Source organism: Xyrauchen texanus, chromosome 20 (genome assembly GCF_025860055.1).
Source record: "Xyrauchen texanus isolate HMW12.3.18 chromosome 20, RBS_HiC_50CHRs, whole genome shotgun sequence".
Classification (NCBI taxonomy): Eukaryota; Metazoa; Chordata; class Actinopteri; order Cypriniformes; family Catostomidae; genus Xyrauchen; species Xyrauchen texanus.
Genome location: NC_068295.1, coordinates 26,776,417 through 26,798,983, shown reverse-complemented (window position 1 = coordinate 26,798,983; position 22,567 = coordinate 26,776,417). Strand labels below are relative to the sequence as shown.

Sequence of the window (22,567 nt, the reverse complement as noted above, 5' to 3'; positions counted from 1 at the left end):
CAACAAACTGTTAATTGGAGATATTTTCATTAGTCGATAACCAAATACAAACTGAAAAGATATTAGAAATATATACAGTACATGCATTTCTTAAAAGTAAAATAGAATAATTACATTTTATAGTAAATACTAAAACAAAATAAGAAGCTCCAGAAACATTCTTCTTTTATCCAAACATTAAAAACCGAGATAAAAACCTGCATGACCACTTTCACTTTACAAAAATCATATAGCACACATACTGGTTGGGGAAAGGATGGCCAGTTTGCAGCCATGGTGAAATCCCGGGTCCACTCCCATGACTGTCCTCCCACGCACAGGACACATCAGAAGCCGCTGACGAAGATTACGAACAAACATGGCGATAGATTCTTTTTCTGCACTAGCAGTTAACTTAGTCCTGGGACAGGAAATAAAAGGAGAAAAGCAGAAGAATATATTATACAAAACATCTTTTTTTGTGCTGAGTAAATATCAGAACGTTAAAAAATAAAAAAAAGAGGAAAGGGAAAAAAAGGAAACTCTCCTATCAGGCGAGAACAAACCTGTAGCCTCGGCTGAGAAAGGGTAGAATAAACCTCTTATAGGAAGCTTCAACAGCATTATTTAAAATTGTCATCAGTTCTGGCCGTGCAAATCCCTGTGGCCTCCACCTGCAAAACACATGGCAAACATGGAGAATCTTTCAGCTTACACACTCAAAATCACCCAAAAAAGAAACCAATTAATCATAGTCTTATGCTGGAATTGTGTTATAACTAAATGGAAATTTTATAGAATAGGTTACAATGTTTATGTAATCAGGGAGAAAATCTATATCTTTAGAAAACTTTGTTACTTTTTTCATTGCAAAATTGAAATGCACTTTATAATAAATAATATATATTTTGCCACATATTTTGACATGTAAAATGTACCTTGCATTTAAGCCAAAAAATAAAAAAGTAAATTATTCACAGATTGCACTGACATTATACTAATCTTGGAATTAAAATCTTGTTAATTGTGAAAAATAATTTTCAATCAGTTAAATATGGATAACAATGTAAGTTCATCAGTCTTTGATATGTTTGATTTCCCCCAAGCTTAACAAGAGATTCAATGATATAATAAAAAAAAAAAAAAATTTTATTACATTTTAAATGTATATTTAGTACATTGTTTTTAATATGAAGATAAATGGGTTGATATTTCTACATAATATACAAAACAATTATGGCACATATTTTAAGGTTTAATATCAATTGTAAGAAATGTAGCAGCAAACATTAAAATTGTTTAGAGGCTTTGCCCATTTAATAAAATGCTTTTCTTCATTAACAATAATTTATTTAGAAATGAGCACTGGGGCATCATGGAAAGGAGCGAAAACACTATTAAAACCTGTCGCTTACATCTTTCACACCTGGCAGTGCAAAAGTCAGCTGCCAAGCCAGTGCCCATCAGACAGGCAACAGCATTGGGGGAGAGGCAGAAGATGAGGAGGGGTACGTGTGTGTGCGTTATGGGTGTGTTTGGGGGGTGGCGTGCTGACCTGACGTTGACGCACCACCGAGAGAAGTCATTCTTCACCCAGTCGGGGATGTTGACCTTCACTGTCAGAATCTTCAGATTCTCCCCACGGTTAATGGCTAACGTCTGAAACGAGAGAGTAACCTGTAGAGACAGCCGACACAAGGTGAGGCACGGTAGTGCGCTGTTGGTACCACCCCTTCACATTCTCTCCTAAGACAAATGTGCTAAGACACACTTGTGTCTCACTGAAAAGCTCCGTGGCTCTCTCACTTGTCCCATACTGGCCCTCTTAGGGAAAGTGACAAGCTGTGAAGCAAATAGTTTTAAGTATCTGACCTTTTCTGAAGAAAACCATTTGAAAGGAAACAAGAGGAAAAAGATGACCCATCAATCTGGACTCGAAGCGGAAGAACCAAGCTGACAAATGCCACCAACCCCCTACGCAAACACCCCTACCAAAGCAAAGGCCACCCCCTCTGCACTGCTCAACAGCTAATGGTCTGATCAAGATGTGAATTAATGCAGCCAGAAATATGATGAAAATTATATTTCCATATTTTGGCATTTCGGTACCCTAAGGCCGCTGTTTTCTTGGGTTTTCTCATGCGATGTTCATTCCATTTGAAGTTTAGCATGAGTTGAGGGAAATGTCAAAGAAATATCAAACTTTTCTCCTAATTCTGTCTCATTTCCAACTTTTTATCACAGTCATACAGTATTTATTCAGTCATATTCACAATAATGCATACATTAAACCGGTCATTCTTAATCATGCTGTAAGAAAAACTTGCAACTATTATCTGAGAATGTTGAATTAACACAAATATTAAAAAATATCTTAAAATCCTTTAAAAAAGATGCATTCACCTGAGAAGCAGCATATAATATATTTAGACGTGCTTTTAGAGAATAGATCTTTAATAGAAGTATATTTTGTCTTTACTGCACTTGCGTATAACCAAGTGAAAAAATACACTTCTATACAAAATACACTTATAGACATTCTAAATATCTTTAATTTGCTTCTCAAGTAAATGTATCTTGTTTTAAGGATTTTTAAAACATTTTAAATGGTAAACAAGACAAAAACACTTGATAACAATAGGATTTTTTGCAGTGAATATTTTTATTGAAATAAACTTAAGTAAAAAGTAAGTACGTTTAATACAACCTTTTAAGTCATGGCACAAGCTGAATAATAGGTTAGAAGCTAATGATTAATCGCTGCAATTTCTGTATAGTCGAATAATCGTTCTAATAATCGTTAAATCAATTATCAAAATAATTTTTAGTTGCAGCCCTACCACTAATGTAGATGGTTCGATCGCAAACACAACTTTGTGCAAAAAAATATAAAAGTTCTGCCTAATTTGTACATAAATAATCAATGTATACCCTCTGTTAAAGACGACGTTACAAAGAGCAAAAAAAATGTTATACCCTTATGATACAAACACGTGAACAACACACATACACATAGGCACACGCTAACATCTGTCCTTAATACACTCTCACAACTGATGTGTTAAATTAAACAAGCAAGTACGTGTACATACACATGCCTCCTGTCAAAATACATTCTACACTCTTCCTCAGAAAAGCCACGAAAAGGTTCATAGCCGGAGTGTGACAGCTCACAGGTCACGGCAAATTCAAATTAACACTCACTGACAATCTGCGTCAGCAGATTAACAATGGGTAAACTGTATGCTTCATAGGAGATCTCTCCACCACTCATTCACTCACTCATTCTGCCTCTCGTTCGGTCTTTGTCTCTCTCCCTTGCCCCCCACCCCTCTTCCCAAGTTCTCACAAAGCCCATGAGCGGCTGTCATCACCAAGCAGTGTCTGTCCATCCTAGCCTTTAATCCAGAGGCACGTGGATGGGGACGTGTCACATATGTTAAGAGGGGGAGATAGGGAATGACTGGAGGACAGGGAAAGGGGTGAGAGAGACAAATAGGGAAGAAAAGGATGACAGAGTCACTGTGACATGTGGACCACAACCAACTCAGAGTAACCGGGAACTGTGGAGTAAGAGAGAGGGTGAAGGGGACACCTCTGACACAAAGACATACAATTAAACACCACTGACAGAAGAGCTTTGAAGAGTGGCACGAGGACTTGTGTATACGGTACAATGCTGCTGTTGTGTGTTGACTGGTGTTTATTGTGTGTTTGTATAGTAGGGCTGGATGATATGGCAAAAAATATTATCACGATATTCTTTTTCATACCATTCGATATCGATATTTATCACAATATTGAATCACATTTGCACATTTTTTTTAATTTTCTAAAATATATATATATTATTTTTACATTAAAATTATATTATATTATGTTAGAACTGCAAACTAGTAAATTATTCCTTTTGACCAAAATTAAGGCATGTTTTGCCCATTCTTTACTGCTAATATAATCAGTTACTCCATATACACTTACATCCTCTTTTAAGATCCATTCTTTAAATTATTATTATTATATCCCAATACCCTACATGAATATATAGGCTAATAATAGTAATATATTTCTGTAATAATTCAGCTTGCAGGATTGCTATAGACCTTATTTAATGGGAATGACAACAAGGCCGTGAGGGATTGATTTGCAGTCTCTTCAATGGGCAGCAGTTTAAAGTGTTTTTGGATCGCTCCATGGACAAAACCTTCATAAAATATCTGTCCACGAATATCAAGTACACAAAGAACTCCAGACAAAATCATTTGTGGAAAATCAGATATGATCTAGGTGCTTTAAACGGCATTATACAGTGCGTGCCATTGAAGAGATGGTAAATCTATCACTCACAGCCTCATTTTCATTCCCATTAAAAAGTCGCTATTTCAGTGCATGCTCGAAAGAGAAACAGTGATTGGTATAAAAAGTGCCAAAATATTTGCATGCGCAGAGTAATATTTGTGTGTTGACTGGTGTTTATTGTGTGTTTGTATAGTAGGGCTGGGTGATATGGCAAATAATATTATCACTATATTCTTTTTCATACCATTCGATATCGATATTTATCACAATATTGAATCACATTTGCACATATTTTTTTTTTTATTTCCAAAAAAATAAAAATAAAAAAGAAAATAAAAAATATATATATATATATATATATATATATATATATATATATATATATATATATATATATATTCTTTTTTTTTTTTACATAAAAATTATATTCATATTTCTTTACATACAGATATCCAAGTATGGGGGCATAGAAGTCCTTGTGACTGAGGAATGATACCGTATGGGGGTTCAGGGGTATCTCCAGAGAGAAACTTTTGAAAATGTAAAAGTCTGAATGGACCATTTTTCTATTTTCATTAAAGTGAGAAAGACCAGGCTACAAACTAGTAATTGTTTTGTCTTTCATCCTTGTCAGAGATGATGACATCTGAATAATTTCACAAAATAGAAATCTATTTGTTTATTATTAAAGGCTTGGAACATGCTGATTAATAAAACTAAATTTAGAAAGAAAAAACATTATGGTCTAAAGGTGGTCTGGAAACACGCACCTCAGGATTACTCACATGTGGGGAAAAGAGGATGCGGATGCGGCCAGGGCATCGGTCAAGCGTGTTTCAGTGCTAGAGAAAAAAAATTCAAGAATACAGCACAGAAAGATCAGATATAATGTAACCGGAACTATTGTTTTGTAGCGCTGCTCACTAGAGACGATGAGAGGGCGTAACCATCTTCATGTCTTGCAGTCAAGATGGAATCAATCTGGGGTCCGGATCCAGAACGGGGGCAATAGCAACTTCAAGGCTGTGTTTCCACTGAAGCGGAAGAAATCCGAACAAAGCCACTCCCAACGCTAGGGAACCGCTTGCCCGGTGCTGCTGTCAATTTTACAATCCACCTTGCCAGCTTGACACTCGGCTTCCATAGGAAGGAATTGAAAGCGTTCGCTCACATTCGCTCAGCAGGCGCCAGTGGAAACATACGACAAGAAAGCCGTATTTTTATCGCGATATTGACATTGTTTTATCGCCCATCCCTATTGTATAGCATTTAAGGTGTCAACTTAAAAAACATTTATTTTTTTTAAATCATACCACAGTGCACTCCTTAGAAACCACAAAATTAGTTAGAATTGTGGTCCAGAAGTAAACAAACATGGGTTCGAAACTGGCTTATCGTACTGTGATTCCTCCCTCTTCTTCACATTATTTTCTGTCCATTCTTAAATACCGATATGAGGCTGATTTTTCAAGATTCTTAAATTTTTAGAGAATAAATTAATTTCAATGTATGCATTAATTTAGTTTAAAATAATAGTGTAATTTACAAAAATCTGGGAATTTCTATGCACACTTAGTACATTTTATTACAAATATTTGCTGTCATCAATATTGTTGTCAACCAGAGTTTTTCCCAAAAAAATTATATTGGGCTATCATGCAAATGCACATTCCTGACAGTGCAGTTGAGATTGACCATTTGAATATAAGAAAACTAATTTTTACATTTGATCTGAGAGTAGTTTCATTAAGTGTCATTACCAAACCGGTCAGTATTCAAGAATTTAATTCTTAAATAACTCATTTTTAAGTTAATTGACTGCTAGAAAACGTGTTGTGTCAGCAAGTCTAAGGCTTATCCAACTTTTTCTTCAAAAAGTTAAAAATGTCATTACCATCACATTCAATATCAAAAATCCACACTACCTGAAGGTTGAATAAGGCCATGATCAGATATTTAGTCCAGGAAATGTGATTTTGATTAGTCAAAAGTGCACCTAATTGAAGAATGACCCATGGATGAAAGCAGCATAAAGGCCAAAAAATTACCAAATGGCAGGAAAATTCAAGACACAGTTTGATGAAAATGTTCCATAAATTAGAATAAATGCTATAAGTTACAATATCCATAAATGATGTCGTCATATTTTAAATTTTCTAATTATTTCCAAAAGAATGAAACAGCAGTTTCAACATCTCACGAAAAGGCTTAATTTCTGAGAAAGCATTATGCTGCATTATTTTGCAATCACTCTATAATAGGAGATAAAATATTAGTTAGTGATCTATAAGACAAAAGATAAACAGGTGACCAAACCTGATGGTGCTGAATACGCTGGATGTCGCAGGTAAAGTCAGTGTATAGGCTGAACTTCGCAATGTCCTTTGGTTTACTCTTCAGATTCCCTTTCTCCAGCTGCTGATCTTTAAGGGCTGTTTTAGACACTGACGAGTGAATGGTCACCGCACTCCTGTCACACCTGAGAGAATACTCACCTGTCGAGTCAATCACACACACACACACACACACACACACACACACACACACACACTCACTCATAATTGTGACTGACAGATTAGATGCAAAGGGTAATGCATATGCATATATATATATATATATAAACATATTTATATATAAATGACAAGAAAGCCAGACAAAAGATGATAATTAAGAGGGATTGGAGAGTAGGGAAAAACAGTGAAGTTACTAAAATAATCAGTTGCTCACTGTGATTGGACATAGGTGATAGTCTCTTTGTCCTTAGCGATCATATCTGCCAGGATCTCCTGCACACCTGTGGCCACCTCCTCCAGAGTCGACAACCCTTTTAACAAACAGGGAGCAAAATAGTAGGGCATCATGATAATGGTGAAAATGATAATCATGAGTATTTATCTCAAAATTGTAATCACGATTATTCTGTTATTTGAAAACTTTTTTTTTTTTTAAAACAGGACTGCACAATTTGAAAAATAAAACAAATAAATAATGTTACAAGCTCTCATGTAAAAAAAAATGAGAGGAGAGATACCCAGAGGAACGATGCTGAGCCATATGAAGAACAAACGGTCTGTCACATTACTGTCACTTATTAAAGCCAATCAGTTCAGAGTAAACTGCTCAATGAAAACCTAATTTGACTGGTTACTAGAAGCAGGTAGACCCGCCTTCACCCTTACACTTGCAAAAATCTTTTCAGTGAGAAATTCATGCCAAAAGTGTGAGCGGAGTGGAAAAGTGGGGAAGATGGAAAGGTGTGTATTGGATTATTTCAGGAAAATATTTATGCCACAATCACAATAATTTACAAGTTTGCAGTAGTTTATTATAAACATACAGACTGATTCTACTTCGTCAATCCATTTTGCTGTTCATTACACCCTTTCTTTGCTATCGCTAATTGCATGTTTGCAATGTTTTTAGCCATGTTTAGGTGCAAAAAAGTGCTAAAAGTGTAAGCGATAAAAAAAAGTCAGAAGAATACACACCAGATTTCATTTGTTAATACACAATTACAGATTCACAACACAATGAATTACACTTATGCAAAGCATAACTTGCAATTTCTTGCAATTAAACAGTTTATTTTTATGCTTGACATTTGATTTATGCTTTCACAAATCTTACTCTGTGCATGCTAATATCGTAGACAATTATACTTAATTAACCGTGAGAGGCAGAAATTGTGGTCCTGATTAAAATACGATTAATTGTGCAACCCTACAAAACAGTGTCACATCACCACAACACCATTAAGTTATCAGTAGCCTTACATTATTAAAACTGAACTTCTACCAATGGAAAGAGTGTAATGTTTACTAATTGACTGACTTGTTTGTGATTTAATGCATGCCAGCTTCCATGGTGAAACCAGGTTAAAAAGTAATAAAATGTACAGTTATTAAAATCCAATATAAGTTTTAAATAGATAGATAGATTAGAAATGTGTTATTGAAAATAATTAGATGGATATGAGTGTTGTGTTACACTGCTGACATACAGCAGTGACATGTCCTGTTAACAGGTCATATGTTTCATCAGATATCAACACAAATAATATTACTTTGCTACCCTCTCCTGACCAAATGTTTTTCATCATTCTATTATTAATAATATATAATACAGACTGTTAATGCCTCTGGTGCCCATAAGTTAGATGCTGGTGCTAAAAATAATATCTTAATCAGTGTATTGTTTTAGAGTAAAATATCTTTTAAACAAGATCTGTTAACCCATGAGACATTTTTAGAATATAATAACTTGTTTTCAGAGAACATATCTTATAACTGGACAATGTTTTTATTGTTGCAATCATAAATCCATGCAATTTTGTTTTAAACTGGAAACAAACTAAAGATTATAAAATGATGTGTGCAATGTTAATCTAGTGTCTGACATCATTATCTTTTTAAAGATCAAATATGCAAACTTACCTTTTGTTTTGTATTTGACTGGCTGTGCATCCACTACCAATATTTCCTTATTACAGCTTATATTTGAATGCCTTTTCAATTAGTTACATAAAATGTATATAGCCTAATATTAACTGTTTGATTCAAGTGCTTAACTACATACGTTTTTATTCTAAATGCAGTTTTTAATGAAAAGAAGAGTTTGTAATCAGTCTGTTCAGTTCATTACTTGTACAGCTGGAGTTGCCAATCCACACACAGCAGTAAAAGTGCATATGCAAGGGGTACAGCTTGCGTGGCGGTGCGCACATTTTCACGTCAAGTTTACTTTTTATAAATCCCATAAGCTTGAGAAGTGGCGTATGCAACACTTTTTGTGCGTATGCAACATTTATACATGAGGTCCCTGGTGTGTGCCAGCTTATAAATTATTTAATAACAGGCTGGTTGCTGCAGGTCCAGTGAAAGTAACCTATTCTCAATGCATGCAGTGATTTGTGTAATACCCTTTGTGCTGGGCTGGATTCTGGAGTGTAGGTCCAGTGTCTGAAGTAAAGCCAGTGCAACAGGTTCCAGTCCTAGCTCCTTAGCACGCCGGGCCTTAGACAACTTACTGCCCTTATTATAGGGTGTATACTGAAGATAAAAAATTAGTGCAAGGCATTCACCCAGTGTGAAACTCGCCAAATAGACACAGCTTTACATTAATAAGCAGAGAAACTTGTTCTGGTCTCACCACAAGGTCTATTTCATCTGCTGTTGTGCAGTTCTTCAGAGCTACTTCCAGCTCTAAAGTAAGAACTCCCTCCTTCTTTAGTGTTTGAGCAACAGACCTGCTCTTCTTTGCCACTGACCTAAGACACACATATAATTCACTCTGTGCATTTCTGTTATGTGTTGATTCAGATTTCTTTTCACCATGCTTACTCGTTAGAAAAAAAATTAAATGCTTGTCTATTGAACTGTCAAGTGGAGAAAATGTCACATTTAGCTGAATTAATGAGATATAATTACAATAACAATTAATTCCTATTAATGGGGTCTTGAAAATCTCTGCTGCCATCTTCAGGTCACACTTGGTTTCAGCAACCTAATCAAGGAACTGAAGGTCTTCCATTACCGTAGCTTTTCCAGAGTGAGCTGAACGTCTCGAACAGCATCTGCATCCATATGGTTGATCAAATCCTTTCTATAGCGCACCATGAAAGGAATAGTGTTCTCCTCCTGGAAGAGTTGTGTGATGTTCACACGCACCCACTGCTCCATACCCGTCTTTTCAGCAAGAACCTAAACATGGGAGAATGCATATATACAGACATTCCACATTATTGCTACACATTTCAAATAAATTAGCACAAGATTTTACAAAGCAACTACTTTAAATTGAGAATTTTTTGTAATTATTTTTATTTGGATGCTTTAAACATTTTCTAAAGTCTGTGGTTTATAAGTCAAGATAAATCTGAAGAGTTCTAGTAATGTTTTTAAGGAGCATTTTCCAAGTAATAACCCACCTGAATGGGATCCCAATTCATCTGCATCTCCTCCACACAGGGATTTCCTGATTTAAATTTGATTGGTCTTCCCTGAGGGGCATTTGTTCTCTGCTTCTTCTGAGCAGGTTCATCGAAAGTGAAGCTGTCCTCTGGCTCCTCTTTTTTTACTTTGGAAAGATGTTGGCTTGATGATGGCCCTTCATCGGGCATATCTCTAAGATTAGCTGCATTATTACTAAACTCTCTGGTCAAGTTGATGGATAACCTCTAAAACAAAGCAACAGATTGGAATGCAGTCAGTGGTTTAAGTAAGTGGTGTTTATGTGGATAAAATAAATTGTATTAACTTTTTTCTGAATTTCTGACCTTCAGTTTACAGACCCAAGTGAATGTAGATACCATATTTCTGGTAAATCCTGTAAATCCCCTAGTGCAATCTGAGGTTAAGTGTCTAGATCGAGGGCACAATGGGGATGGATTAGGTATCGCACCAGCAACCTTCCAGCTGTCAGTAGTGGTCGTCGACCAATATGATTTTTTAAATAGCTAATGCTCATACTGATTTTTAGAGTGCAGAGTGGTAAATGGCCAAATGGGTTAGATAATCAGATGTGACCCAGGAGTCCAGGACCATAAGACATTTTAACCTCACGACCCAGCCTCCACATGGTGGACATAATGTTTTGGCTTCGCTATAGGCTATGCATAATTTCATTTCATTTAAACCAACTGATCTCAGTTCAGGAGACTCTAGGCTATCAATAAAGCGTTAAACTTTCATGTAAAAAAGTAATGTGACAAAACAACATGGCGCCAGTCTTTTTTGGGAGACACAGCAACAAAACTACCTCTGGTAAGAAACTTGATAATGTTTTTACATTAAAACATGTTTGAGTCAAAAGATTAGAAAAGGATAAAAAGATCTCTAGTTTCATCCGATATGGCATTTTTTAAATTGAGTCATTTATCGTGAAACGGCACGCTGTTAAACACGATGACCACATACTTGGATTATCAGCAAATTTACCTTAAAATATCCTATATTCACAATACATTACCACATTGAGAATAAAGGGATGCTTCCAAAAGCTGGAACACTTAGCATTTAAAAGGCTGTATATGGAGTTAGGATGAAAATAAGGAGCATTTCAAACTGTTCTGAGAACTGTGTAGACAGACGGCACACAGGAGGTTAAGTCATTCCCTAATTAGGTAGCAAGGGAGCATCCTATATCTTTCCTATGCAGCCAAGTGCATTCACTCATAATATCCGATCAAAAGTTCAGTTTCAGGCTGCACATGATGTTTGGACCACTCAACATGTTTGGCAGACATGGGACAATGGAAATCAGACATAGATTCAGAATTTATAATGTAAAATTTTATTTTAACATGGTTGGCAGTGATTGAATGATGCTGGCAATTATTTTGAATCAGAATTAATTATGCTAATTTCTGATGAAATGGCTGTATTCACAAAAACATGAATAACCAACACTCCAGGAAACATAATAAACAATGAACCGGTTTACATGTACACCAATATGCTGATTACTCAATAAAATCAGCTTATTTAAAAAATCTGACAGGGCAAGAAATCTGCGTATACATGACATTTGAAATTATCGCATTATTTTCTACTTTTGACATCAAACCTTGAAGAGGCATGTGCTCAACACGTGCGCAAATTGGATGAGCCGGTAAGAACACAAGGTAAAGGGTTTACATGGCATGAAAAATCGGCATAATGGGCAAAAACCTACCCATGTCGATTGGGTTATCCATAAACGTTTGTGGCCTTAATGCCGATAAAGGAACATGTTTTTTTTTTTTTGTGTGTTTACATGACTGCGCACATTGTTGGCTTATTAAGCATAATCTTGTAATAACATGCATGTAAACGGGCTCAGTTTGATAAAATAAATCTGACTTTCTATAGGTTGGAATATTTAAAATTTCACAACTAAGTCCAACTGTCCACAAATGTGTACATCAATTTTTAGGAAAACTATTTTGAGCAAATATATATATATATATATATATATATATATATATATATATATATATATATATATATATATATATATTAGTGTTGTCACGATACTAGAATTTCTAACTCGATACGATACCTTGAAAAATATCGATATTCGATACCATTTTCGATACCACAGAGAAAAAACTGCCACAATATTAAGAGGGTAGAACTGTCTAGAACATGACAATGAGGTATATTTTACATGAACAAAATGTCCTGAGGTATTGCACTTGTTCAAAAGCCTCTCAGATTGCCATACATTCAAAAACCAATAAAGTGCAAGTAAATAAAAAGTGCAATCCTTTGTATTTCCAAGTCAAATCAAATGTCAACAAACATACTTAAACGTCAAGGGGGGTTGGGGTTGACTAGCTTTCATAAGGTCTCTCGCTCTCTCCCTCTCTGCCGTGCACGCTTATGTATGTTGTGTCGCGCTATCTATGTTATGCGTGCAGTATGTCTCGCATGTGCGCTATAGATTCCGGGAGATTTGAACTAAATTGCGGGCATCAGGGAGAAGCTATCAATATGCGGGAGACTCCCGGAACTTCCAGGAGACTTGGGATGTCTGGCTTCATATCAAAAATATTTCCAGACAGCACTCCTGCTGTGTTCTTTATCAAAGAAAACTGGTCGCAGGGGCGCCGCATGCACTCGCCATCTTTACATTCACTTCACTTTTGCTATTTAACCAGAGCGAATGAGAGGAGTGCGAGTGTGTGTGGTGTTTGTCAACGCGCCTTTGGAGAGAAGTGAAAGTGACAGCTCGGCTAGTATCGATACTTAGGGAAATTAGTATTGGTACCGTTCAGATATTTCAGTATTTCAGTGTTCTTACCGACATCTTCAACATCTCTCTGAGCAGCGCCGTCGTTCCAACGTGCTTCAAGGCCACCACCATCATCCCCATGCCAAAGAAGTCTTCAGTGTCCTGCCTCAACGACTACCGTCCCGTCGCACTTACACCCATCATCATGAAGTGCTTCGAGAGGCTCGTCATGAGGCAGATTAAGACCCAGCTGCCCCCCTCACTAGACCCACTGCAGTTTGCGTGATCGTTCAAACTGTTCAACGGACGATGCCATCACCACAACCCTCCATCTGGCCCTCACCCACCTAGACAATAAGGACTCATACGTTCGAATGCTGTTCATAGATTTCAGCTCAGCATTCAACACAATCATTCCCCAGCACCTGATTGGAAGGCTGAACCTGCTGGGCCTGGACACCTCCCTCTGCAACTGAATCCTGGACTTCCTGACTGGGAGACCTCAGTCAGTCCGGATCGGGAACAGCATCTCCACCACCACCACACTGAGCACTGGGGCCCCCCAGGGCTGTGTGCTCAGTCCACTGCTGTTCACTCTGCTGACTCACGACTGTGCAGCAATGCACAGCTCGAATCACATCAAGTTCGCCGATGACACGACCGTGGTGGGTCTCATCAGCAAGAACAATGAGTCAGCATACAGAGAGGAGGTGCAGCGGCTGACGAACTGGTGTAGAGCCAACAACCTGTCCCTGAATGTCGACAAAACAAAAGAGATGGTTGTTGACTTTAGGAGAGCACAAGGTGAACACACTCCGCTGAACATCGACGGCTCCTCTGTGGAGATCATCAAAAGCACCAAATTTCTTGGTGTTCACTTGGCGGAGAACCTCACCTGGTCCCTCAACACCAGCTCTATCACCAAGAAAGCCCAGCAGCGTCTCTACTTTCTTCGAAGGCTGAGGAAAGCACATCTCCCAACCCCCATCCTCACTACATTCTATAGAGGGACTATTGAGAGCATCCTGAGCAGCTGCATCACTGCCTGGTTTGGGACTTGCACCGTTTGGACCGCAAAGCCCTGCAGAGGATAGTGAGGACAGCTGAGAAGATCATTGGGGTCTCTCTTCCCTCCATCAAAGACATTTACAAAAAACACTGTATCCATAAAGCAACCAGCATTGTGGACGACCCCACACACCCCTCACACAAACTCTTTACCCTCCTCCCGTCTGGCAAGAGGTACCGAAGCATTCGGGCCCTCACGGCCAGACTGTGTAACAGCTTCTTCCCCAAGCCATCAGACTCCTCAATACTCAGAGACTGGTTTGACACACACGTGTCCTGAGTTGCACTTTAATTACTGTCACTTTATAACTGTCTGCTACCTCAATAACTGCTATGTGCATAGAACATTATCTCATAGTATGTTATGTTTACATTTTTAGAAACTGTCATCTTTTTGCACTACTGAGTACTGGTCGGCGCTGCGCTGTCTATTGTCCTGTTCATTGTCAGTAATTTGTTGTACTGTCCTGTACTTTTTGCACATGTTTACTTTATATAGGTATATGTAGGTTTTTTTATATAGGTATTTTATTTCGTTGTTGTCTCATGTGGTCCTGTGTTGGTCCTTTGTTGTTTTTATGTAGCACCATGGTCCTGGAGGAACGTTGTCTCGTTTTGCTGTGTACTGTACTAACTGTATATGGTTGAAACGACAATAAAAACCACTTGACTTGACTTGACTATACAGGTGCTGGTCATATAATTAGAATATCATCAAAAAGTTTATTTATTTCAGTAATTCCATTCAAAAAGTGAAACTTGGATATTATATTCATTTATTACACACAGACTGATATATTTCAAATGTTTATTTCATTTAATTGTGATGATTAAATCTGACAATTAATGAAAATCCCAAATTCAGTATCTCTGAAAATTAGAATATTACTTAAGACCAATACAAAAAAAGGATTTTTAGAAATGTTGGCCAACTGAAAAGTATGAGCATGAAAAGTATGAGCGTGTACAGCACTCAATACTTAGTTGGGGCTCCTTTTGCCTGAATTACTGCAGCAATGCGGCGTGGCATGGAGTCGAGCAGTCTATGGCACTGCTCAGGTGTTATGAGAGCCCAGGTTGATCTGATAGTGGCCTTCAGCTCTTCTGCATTGTTGGATCTGGTGTATCGCATCTTCCTCTTCACAATACCCCATAGATTTTCTATAGGGTTAAGGTCAGGCGAGTTTGCTGGTCAATTAAGAACAGGGATACCATGGTCCTTAAACCAGGTACTGGTAGCTTTGGCACTGTGTGCAGGTGCCAAGTCCTGCTGGAAAATGAAATCTGCATCTCCATAAAGTTGGTCAGCAGCAGGAAGCATGAAGTGCTCTAAAACTTCCTGGTAGATGGCTGCGTTGACCTTGGACCTCAGAAAACACAGTGGACCAACACCAGCAGATGACATGGCACCCCAAACCATCACTGACTGTGGAAACTTTACACTGGACTTCAAGCAACGTGGATTCTGTGCCTCTCCTCTCTTCCTCCAGACTCTTGGACCTTGATTTCCAAAGGAAATGCTAAATTTACTTTCATCAGAGAACATAACTTTGGACCACTCAGCAGCAGTCCAGTCCTTTTTGTCTTTAGCCCAGGCGAGACGCTTCTGACGTGGTGTCTTGTTCAAGAGTGGCTTGACACAAGGAATGCGTGGTGGTTCTTGAAGCACTGACTCCAGCTGCAGTCCACTCTTTGTGAATCTCCCCCACATTTTTGAATGGGTTTTGTTTCACAATCCTCTCCAGGGTGCGGTTATCCCTATTGCTTGTACACTTTTTTTCTACCACATCTTTTCCTTCCCTTCGCCTCTCTATTAATGTGCTTGGACACAGAGCTCTGTGAACAGCCAGCCTCTTTAGCAATGACCTTTTGTGTCTTGCCCTCCTTGTGCAAGGTGTCAATGGTCGTCTTTTAGACAGCTGTCAAGTCAGCAGTCTTCCCATGATTGTGTAGCCTACAGAACTAGACTGAGAGACCATTTAAAGGCCTTTGCAGGTGTTAATAGAGTTAATTAGCTGATTGGAGTGTGCTAATTAATATTGAACCTTTTCACAATATTCTAATTTTCTGAGATACTGATTTTGGGGTTTTTCATTAGTTGTCAGTTATAATCATCAAAATTAAAAGGTATGAACACTTGAAATATATCAGTCTGTGTGGAATTAATGGATATACTAAAATAAATACAGTTTTTGATGATATTCTAATTATATGACAGCACCTGTACATGTAGAATAAGAGTAATAGAAGGCCCTATACAATATTTCTACATCATTTAACAAAACAGTTAGAGTAAACATTTAAAGATGTATATTTATTTGTTTGTTTGTTTTTAGCACCATGTCAGCAACAAGGCTTTCCACATGGGGAGAACAGATCAAGTATCAAAAAACATACAAATTAAATAAGGAATTTTAGTTTAGACAAAAACTATTTTTAGGTGATACATTTAAAAAGAAAATGTCTAATAAGCTTGTTTCAGAGTAAACCCTTTGTCTACTAGCATTAAAAGCAGCGCAATCCAATAAAATGCGCTTAATAGTCAGTATAGTCTGACAGGAAAGACATGACAGAGGCTCTTCAGCTTTAATAAAAATCCATGTGTAAGTCTAGAATGACCTATTCAACACCTAGTGTATACAATTTGATCATGCCTATTTTAAAAGTTAGAGAAAAGATTATTAGTTATACTGGGATTTATTTCATAAAGCTTATTGTTTTTACATTCGTCCCATTCTATCTGCCATCTGTTAGAGATATAAGAGTTTAGTAAGGGTTTTAGGTCTGTAGGTGGAAAACTACACTCTGTGATATCTAGAGAAAGGCCTTCTTTAACAGCAATGTCTGCTTTCTCATTGCCTGACAGTCCAAAATGACCAGCGATCAAGCAGAAAAAGATACTTAAGTATTCTTTCTGTAAGTTGTCTACTTAAGTTAAAATACTCAAAGTAATGGGGTGATCAGTCTTTACAGATTCCAGAGCTTGAAGGCAAGATTTTGAGTCTGTGAAGATTAAAAAAATGTCATCCTTACAATTTTCCAGGCCAAGCAGAACACGAGCTTCAGCAGTAAAGATTGTCCAGGAATACGGATTCCATAGTGTTGATCTCCAAAAACTGTTGCTGCCGAAACTATATTGTCTGCTTTTGATCCATCAGTGAAAACAGGTATATGAAGAGATGTGATATATTAGGGTGTGTTTTTTTGTGTTGGGTCATTGTCAAAATTATATTTGGCCTTTTCAGTTCCCACGGTGGAATAGGACAAACATGAGCTTTGGTTAAGTTGTCCAAATTGATATCCATCAATATAAGGTTTCTTTCAAGAGGTACTTGTTATTGATCAATTAAAGCTGAATAGGTATCGCACACATGCAAACATTAAGGAGCGGTAATGCATATTCCAGAGAAGGCCTCCAAACACTGTAATAAATCTGTGGTTAAAGTGCAATAGGACACCAGTAAAATTATTCTAAGAGTTTAGATGTTTTCAACAGTTCTTCTCAATAATGTTACTTCATAGTTACTACAATCTTATGCTTCAAAACTAATATAAACACAATGCTGCGAGATTGTGCAACCAAAGTCAAATTAAAAACTCACGTGTCATCAGATTCATCATCTGTTCTCTTACGAGAGGTTCTCTCGTATTGCGTAAGCTAGCTTACGCTACGGGAAAGATTCATCTTTACTGAGATATTGAAGCCAAACAATTATCCTTAATTTTTGTATCCATTGTCAACGCAGTGCGGCAGCTGCAGACCTTGAGCGGGCTAGCTAGCGAGCTCATAGGTTGCTCTGTGGCAACTGCTGCAGCCTATAGACGAGCTTGGGCGAACTCGCATCCAATGAGAGGCGTCCGCAGCTCACTGCATCAAAGCCCGCCAAAATGGGTGTGACTAGATTGCATATAAGCGTAGTTCAGTAGGCTGGAACCCTGATTTTCATCTCTTCAGCGAAGCTCTCCGCATCGCTGACCTGGAAGCCGCGTCGCCGTTCGAGGGGCATCTAGCAAGCGTGGACAGCGCTAGAAGAAGCCGGCCGTCTCAGCCACCTTCAGCCATCCTGCGAAGCTACGCCATCCGACGACGTATCCTTTTATTCAGCAAGCTAGTTCTCACGAACTATTCACAAAAGAGTACGGCGTCTTTTTCAAGATGCCTCGCTCCACTTGCGCCTCATGTCGCGCCCTTCTCAGCACAGGAGACCGCCACATCATCTGCGCTCTCTGCCTGGGACTGGGGCACGCAGAGCTCGCCCTCACTGAGGGCGGATGCGATTTCTGCGAGGAGCTACCGATGTCGACCCTGCGGGCTCGACTCGAGCGGTGAAAGCAGAAACGCCGCGCCGCTTTACCCTCAGCCAGCGCAGGAAGAAGCGCCGCTCACAAAGGCTGCCGGAAACTGTGGTTGAAGCGACTGCCTCGCCGAGCCTCTCCCTCGAGCATCGCTTTCACCCTCCCGCCCCCGCGACGCGCAGTTGCCGCCGAGCGGCTGCACTGCTGCCATCTCGGATGACGAGGCGGAGGATAAGGGCCGCTGTTCCATCATGGCTTCGGACAGCGAGGAGTGGACAGGCTCCCAAGCCGCCTCCTCGGCCCAGGAATCCAGCAGGACCCGCGCCAGAGTCGAAGGGGAGTTAACACGCCTCCTCACACAGGCCGTCGACCGCCTCGGGCTCGAGTGGTCACCGCCCCCTGAGCAGGCACTCAACAGACTCGACGGCTGCTTTCTTCAAAGCCATCGCCGCTCTACTCCCGCGGCCGGGCCGCTCCCTTCCTGCCGGAATTACATACGGAGCTTGCAAAGTCGTGGAACGCTCCTTTTCAGCCAGGACCCGTTCCCACGTCTCCACCTCTCTCGCGTCGGTGGACGGCGCCACTGAGAGAGGCTACTCCTCCATCCCCCGGTCGAGGACTCGGTAGCAGCACACCTTTGTCCGCCCTCCGCGAGATGGCGTTCCAAGCCTGTGCTCCCGTCTAAGGCCTGCAGAGCGACTTCCACCTATGTTGGCCGCGCCTATTCGCCGCCGGCCAAGCCGCATCTGCTCTGCACTCAATGGCCGTTTTACAGATCCTACAAGCAGACCTTCTTCGGAGTGGGATGAGAAAGGCAGGCACCCAGAGGCTGTTACTGATCTACTGGCGCGACGGACCTCGCCCTTCGGCTACCAAAGCTGCAGCCCAAGCTCTAGGGAAGTGCATGGCCTCGCTGACTGTGACCGAGAGACACTTATGGCTAACACTAGCCGACATGGGAGAAGCAGAGCTCCACGTTCCTCAACGCACCGCTCTCTCCGACCGGTCTCTTCGGCTCCGCGGTGAGTGGCATTGTTGACTGCTTCTCAGAAGTCCAGAAAGCCACCCAAGCCATGAACCTCTTCCTGCCGCGTCGCGCTAAGCTCCTCTGCAGGCCGCTCACGTGATCAGCCTCCTGCACGAGCCTCTTCACAGCGCCCAGTTCAACAAACTCAGACTTCTCAGCGTCGACAGGGCGGCGCCCTCGATCGCGCTCAGACAGCCGCCGCAGACCGCCGCCCCGCGGGCCTCGATGTAAGGTAACGCTGAAACCAGAGCAACCGAAGTCTTCCTAACTTTGTTGAACAAACGACGGCTCAGTCCGCCGCGGCCGGACCACCATCAAAGCTTTGCCCCCTGTCAGTCCCCTTCTCTCAGGCTACTACAGTGGTGAATTTAGCAGCCAACAAGCCGGTGACACTGCCCGCTTGCCTGCACTCAAACGCCGCTTTCACGGCGAACCAAATAAATCTTGTAAAGAGCAAACATGTCTTATGTGTAGAAAAAGTGCCCACAACCCAGTGTTCGCCCCTACACACAAGCATAACACATCCCGTGCCCCTATCAGAGCACGCTCTCATAAAGCTGTTACTGAACCGCTCGAGCGTCAGAGTCAATGAAGGCGCCCACAAATGCGTCGTAGCGCCCATTCTCTGCCCGCTCTGTCACACGACCAGCCCTATGTGTAGAAAATGTGCCCACAATCCAGTGTTCACTTCTGCACACAAGCACTGCATGTCTCGTGTCCCCACCAGAGCATGCTCACATAAAGCGGTTACTGAACCGCTCGAGCGCTAGAGTCAATAAATGCGCCCACAAATGCGTCGTGCGCGCCCATTCTCTGCCCGCTCTGTTACACGGCCAGCAACCATTCCTCTGTGTGTAAGTCCCGTGCCCATGACTATGCTTGCGCATCACGTAACAGATGTGACTCTTTCCCCATTCATTCCAATCGGAAGTCACTCACAAAACAGCCTGTTCATGCTGTCTGCGAGCAATCATGCATGAACACACTAAACGCAGCTCACACATTTTGTTCAGCTCTGTGTGCGGCAATCAGAGCGAATTGGCCATTCACCCTCTAGCGTTACGCTTCAAAGCGTGGGAAGCTATTCCAAGGATATCCAAGTGGGTGTTAAGCACAATACAACAGGGCTATTTGCTACAGTTCGATCGCCGCCCCTCGCTTCAGAGCTGGCTCGAAACCACTGTGAACACGGCAGCAGCGTGCATGCTTCGTTCAGAAATAGCAAGCCTTCTGTGCAAAAGGGCCATAGAAAAAGTGCCACCCTCTCTGAGCGAGTCGGGGCTTTACAGCCGTTATTTTCTTGTTCCCAAGAAAGACGGCGGCCTCAGACCCATATTAGATCTCAGGGTTTTGAACAAGGTGCTTGCAAAAAGACCGTTCAAAATGCTTACAATCAGGAAACTCCTCACGCATGATGCGCCAGGGGGACTGGTTTATTTCTCTCGATCTGAAAGATGCATACTTTCAGATTCAGATAAATCCCGTCACAGGCCATTCTTGAGATTCGCCTCGACGGCCAGGTTTATCAATACACCGTCCTTCCGTTCGGCCTGTCCTTAGCACCCTGTACTTTCACGAAGTGCATGGATGCGGCGCTCGCACCCCTCGCGGAGTCAGGGTTTGCGAATTTTGAACTATTTGGACGACTGGCTGATTATGGCTCAGTCACATATGGAGCTTCTGTCTCACAGAGCAGTTCTCCTCAGCCATCTGAACAGTTTGGGTCTTGCAGTCAATTGGACCAAGAGCTCACTACAGCCCAGTCAGACCATTTCCTTCCTGGGAATAGAACTAGACTCGTGGCAATGACGGCTCAGCTTATCTACACAGCGCGCACGCCGTGTTCAGCGACTAGCCGCATCTTTTCAGATGAACAGCCTCACGCCTCTGAAGAAATTCCAGAGAGTGCTAGGTTACATGGCCTCAGCCGCAGCAGTACTTCAGCTGGGTTTACTGCACATGCGCCCGCTTCAGCATTGGCTAAACACCAGCGTCTCGCCGGGCTTGGGCCACAGGCCGCCAGCCCATCAAGGTGACTCAGACCTGCATATCAGCTCTGCAGCCCTGGACAGTGGCCGAATGGTATCAGCGGGAGTGACAATGGGAGCTGTATCTCGCCGAAAAGTCATCTCGACAGACGCGTCCAACACGGGTTGGGGCGCGGTCTCGCGAGGGCTCTCCGGTTTTCGGCCTATGGTCAGTTCAGGAAAAGCTCCTTCACATAAATTGTCTGGAAATGATAGCGGTCGAGTACGCGCTCGTGCGCTTTCTCCGGTCATTCAGGGTCACCACGTCCTGGTCCGTTCGGACAACAGATCTGTGGTATCCTACCTAAACCGTCAGGGCGGTGTCAGATCCAGGAACCTCTTCCATCTGACAAAACGCATACTGAGTTGGTCCCAGTGCCACCTGCGCTCGCTGAGGGCGACGCACGTGCCAGGCCACCTGAACGACGGCCCGGACAGACTGTCCAGAGACAATATTCCCCCAGGGAATGGTCCCTGCACGCTCAAACAGTCCAGACGTTATGGCACCTATTCGGCAGAGCAGAGATAGACCTCTTTGCGTCCAAAGAGAACTCTCACTGCCCAATATTTTTCTCGAAAAGCGAGGACGCGCTGGCCCAGGACTGGCCCAGACGCCCGCTTTAAGCCTTCCCTCCCGTCTCGCTATTGCCACAGGTAATGCAGAGGATCAGGGAAACACGTCACTCGGTGCTCCTCATAGCCCCGCGTTGGGAGAATCAGACATGGTTCCCGGAGCTTATGCAGCTGTCACTGACAGCGGCGTGGCCCATCCCAGTGAGAGCAGATCTCCTCTCTCAAGCTCGCGGCACAATCTGGCATCCCCACCCAGAGCGCTGGGCGCTGCATGCGTGGGTGATCAACGACTACCCGTCGCTCTGCCAGAAGGAGTAATAAACACCATCATACACGCTAGAGCCCCTTCCACGAGAAGACTATGCGTCAAAATGGTCTGTGTTCTCAAAATGGTGCACCGACAGAGACCTGGACCCGCGGACATGTGGGGTGTCATCGCTGCTCAGTATTTCTACAAGAGCTGCTGGATAAGGGCAGATCCCCATCCACGCTCAAAGTGTATGTGGCGGCCGTTGCGGCGTTCGCTGAACCCCTGCACGGCCAGTCATGGGGTAAAAACGAGCTGGTCATCCGCTTCCTCAGGGAG

General features: G+C 41.5%; 1 protein-coding gene across 1 annotated transcript in view; it reads right to left on the bottom strand.

Annotated features, from left to right (window-relative positions):
* The window catches only part of LOC127660665 (S1 RNA-binding domain-containing protein 1-like), a 78,582-nt gene that overhangs the window by 53,786 nt on the left and 2,229 nt on the right, over positions 1-22,567 (bottom strand). Inside the window, exons 2-10 of the mRNA XM_052151015.1 lie at positions 10,205-10,453; positions 9,811-9,977; positions 9,427-9,544; positions 9,197-9,326; positions 7,006-7,102; positions 6,595-6,757; positions 1,535-1,638; positions 546-653; positions 243-400 (exon numbers count right to left, since the gene is read on the bottom strand). Coding sequence (XP_052006975.1) covers positions 243-400; positions 546-653; positions 1,535-1,638; positions 6,595-6,757; positions 7,006-7,102; positions 9,197-9,326; positions 9,427-9,544; positions 9,811-9,977; positions 10,205-10,396 — 1,237 coding nt within the window. The 5' untranslated portion in view covers positions 10,397-10,453. The remainder of the gene's footprint in view (positions 1-242; positions 401-545; positions 654-1,534; positions 1,639-6,594; positions 6,758-7,005; positions 7,103-9,196; positions 9,327-9,426; positions 9,545-9,810; positions 9,978-10,204; positions 10,454-22,567) is intronic.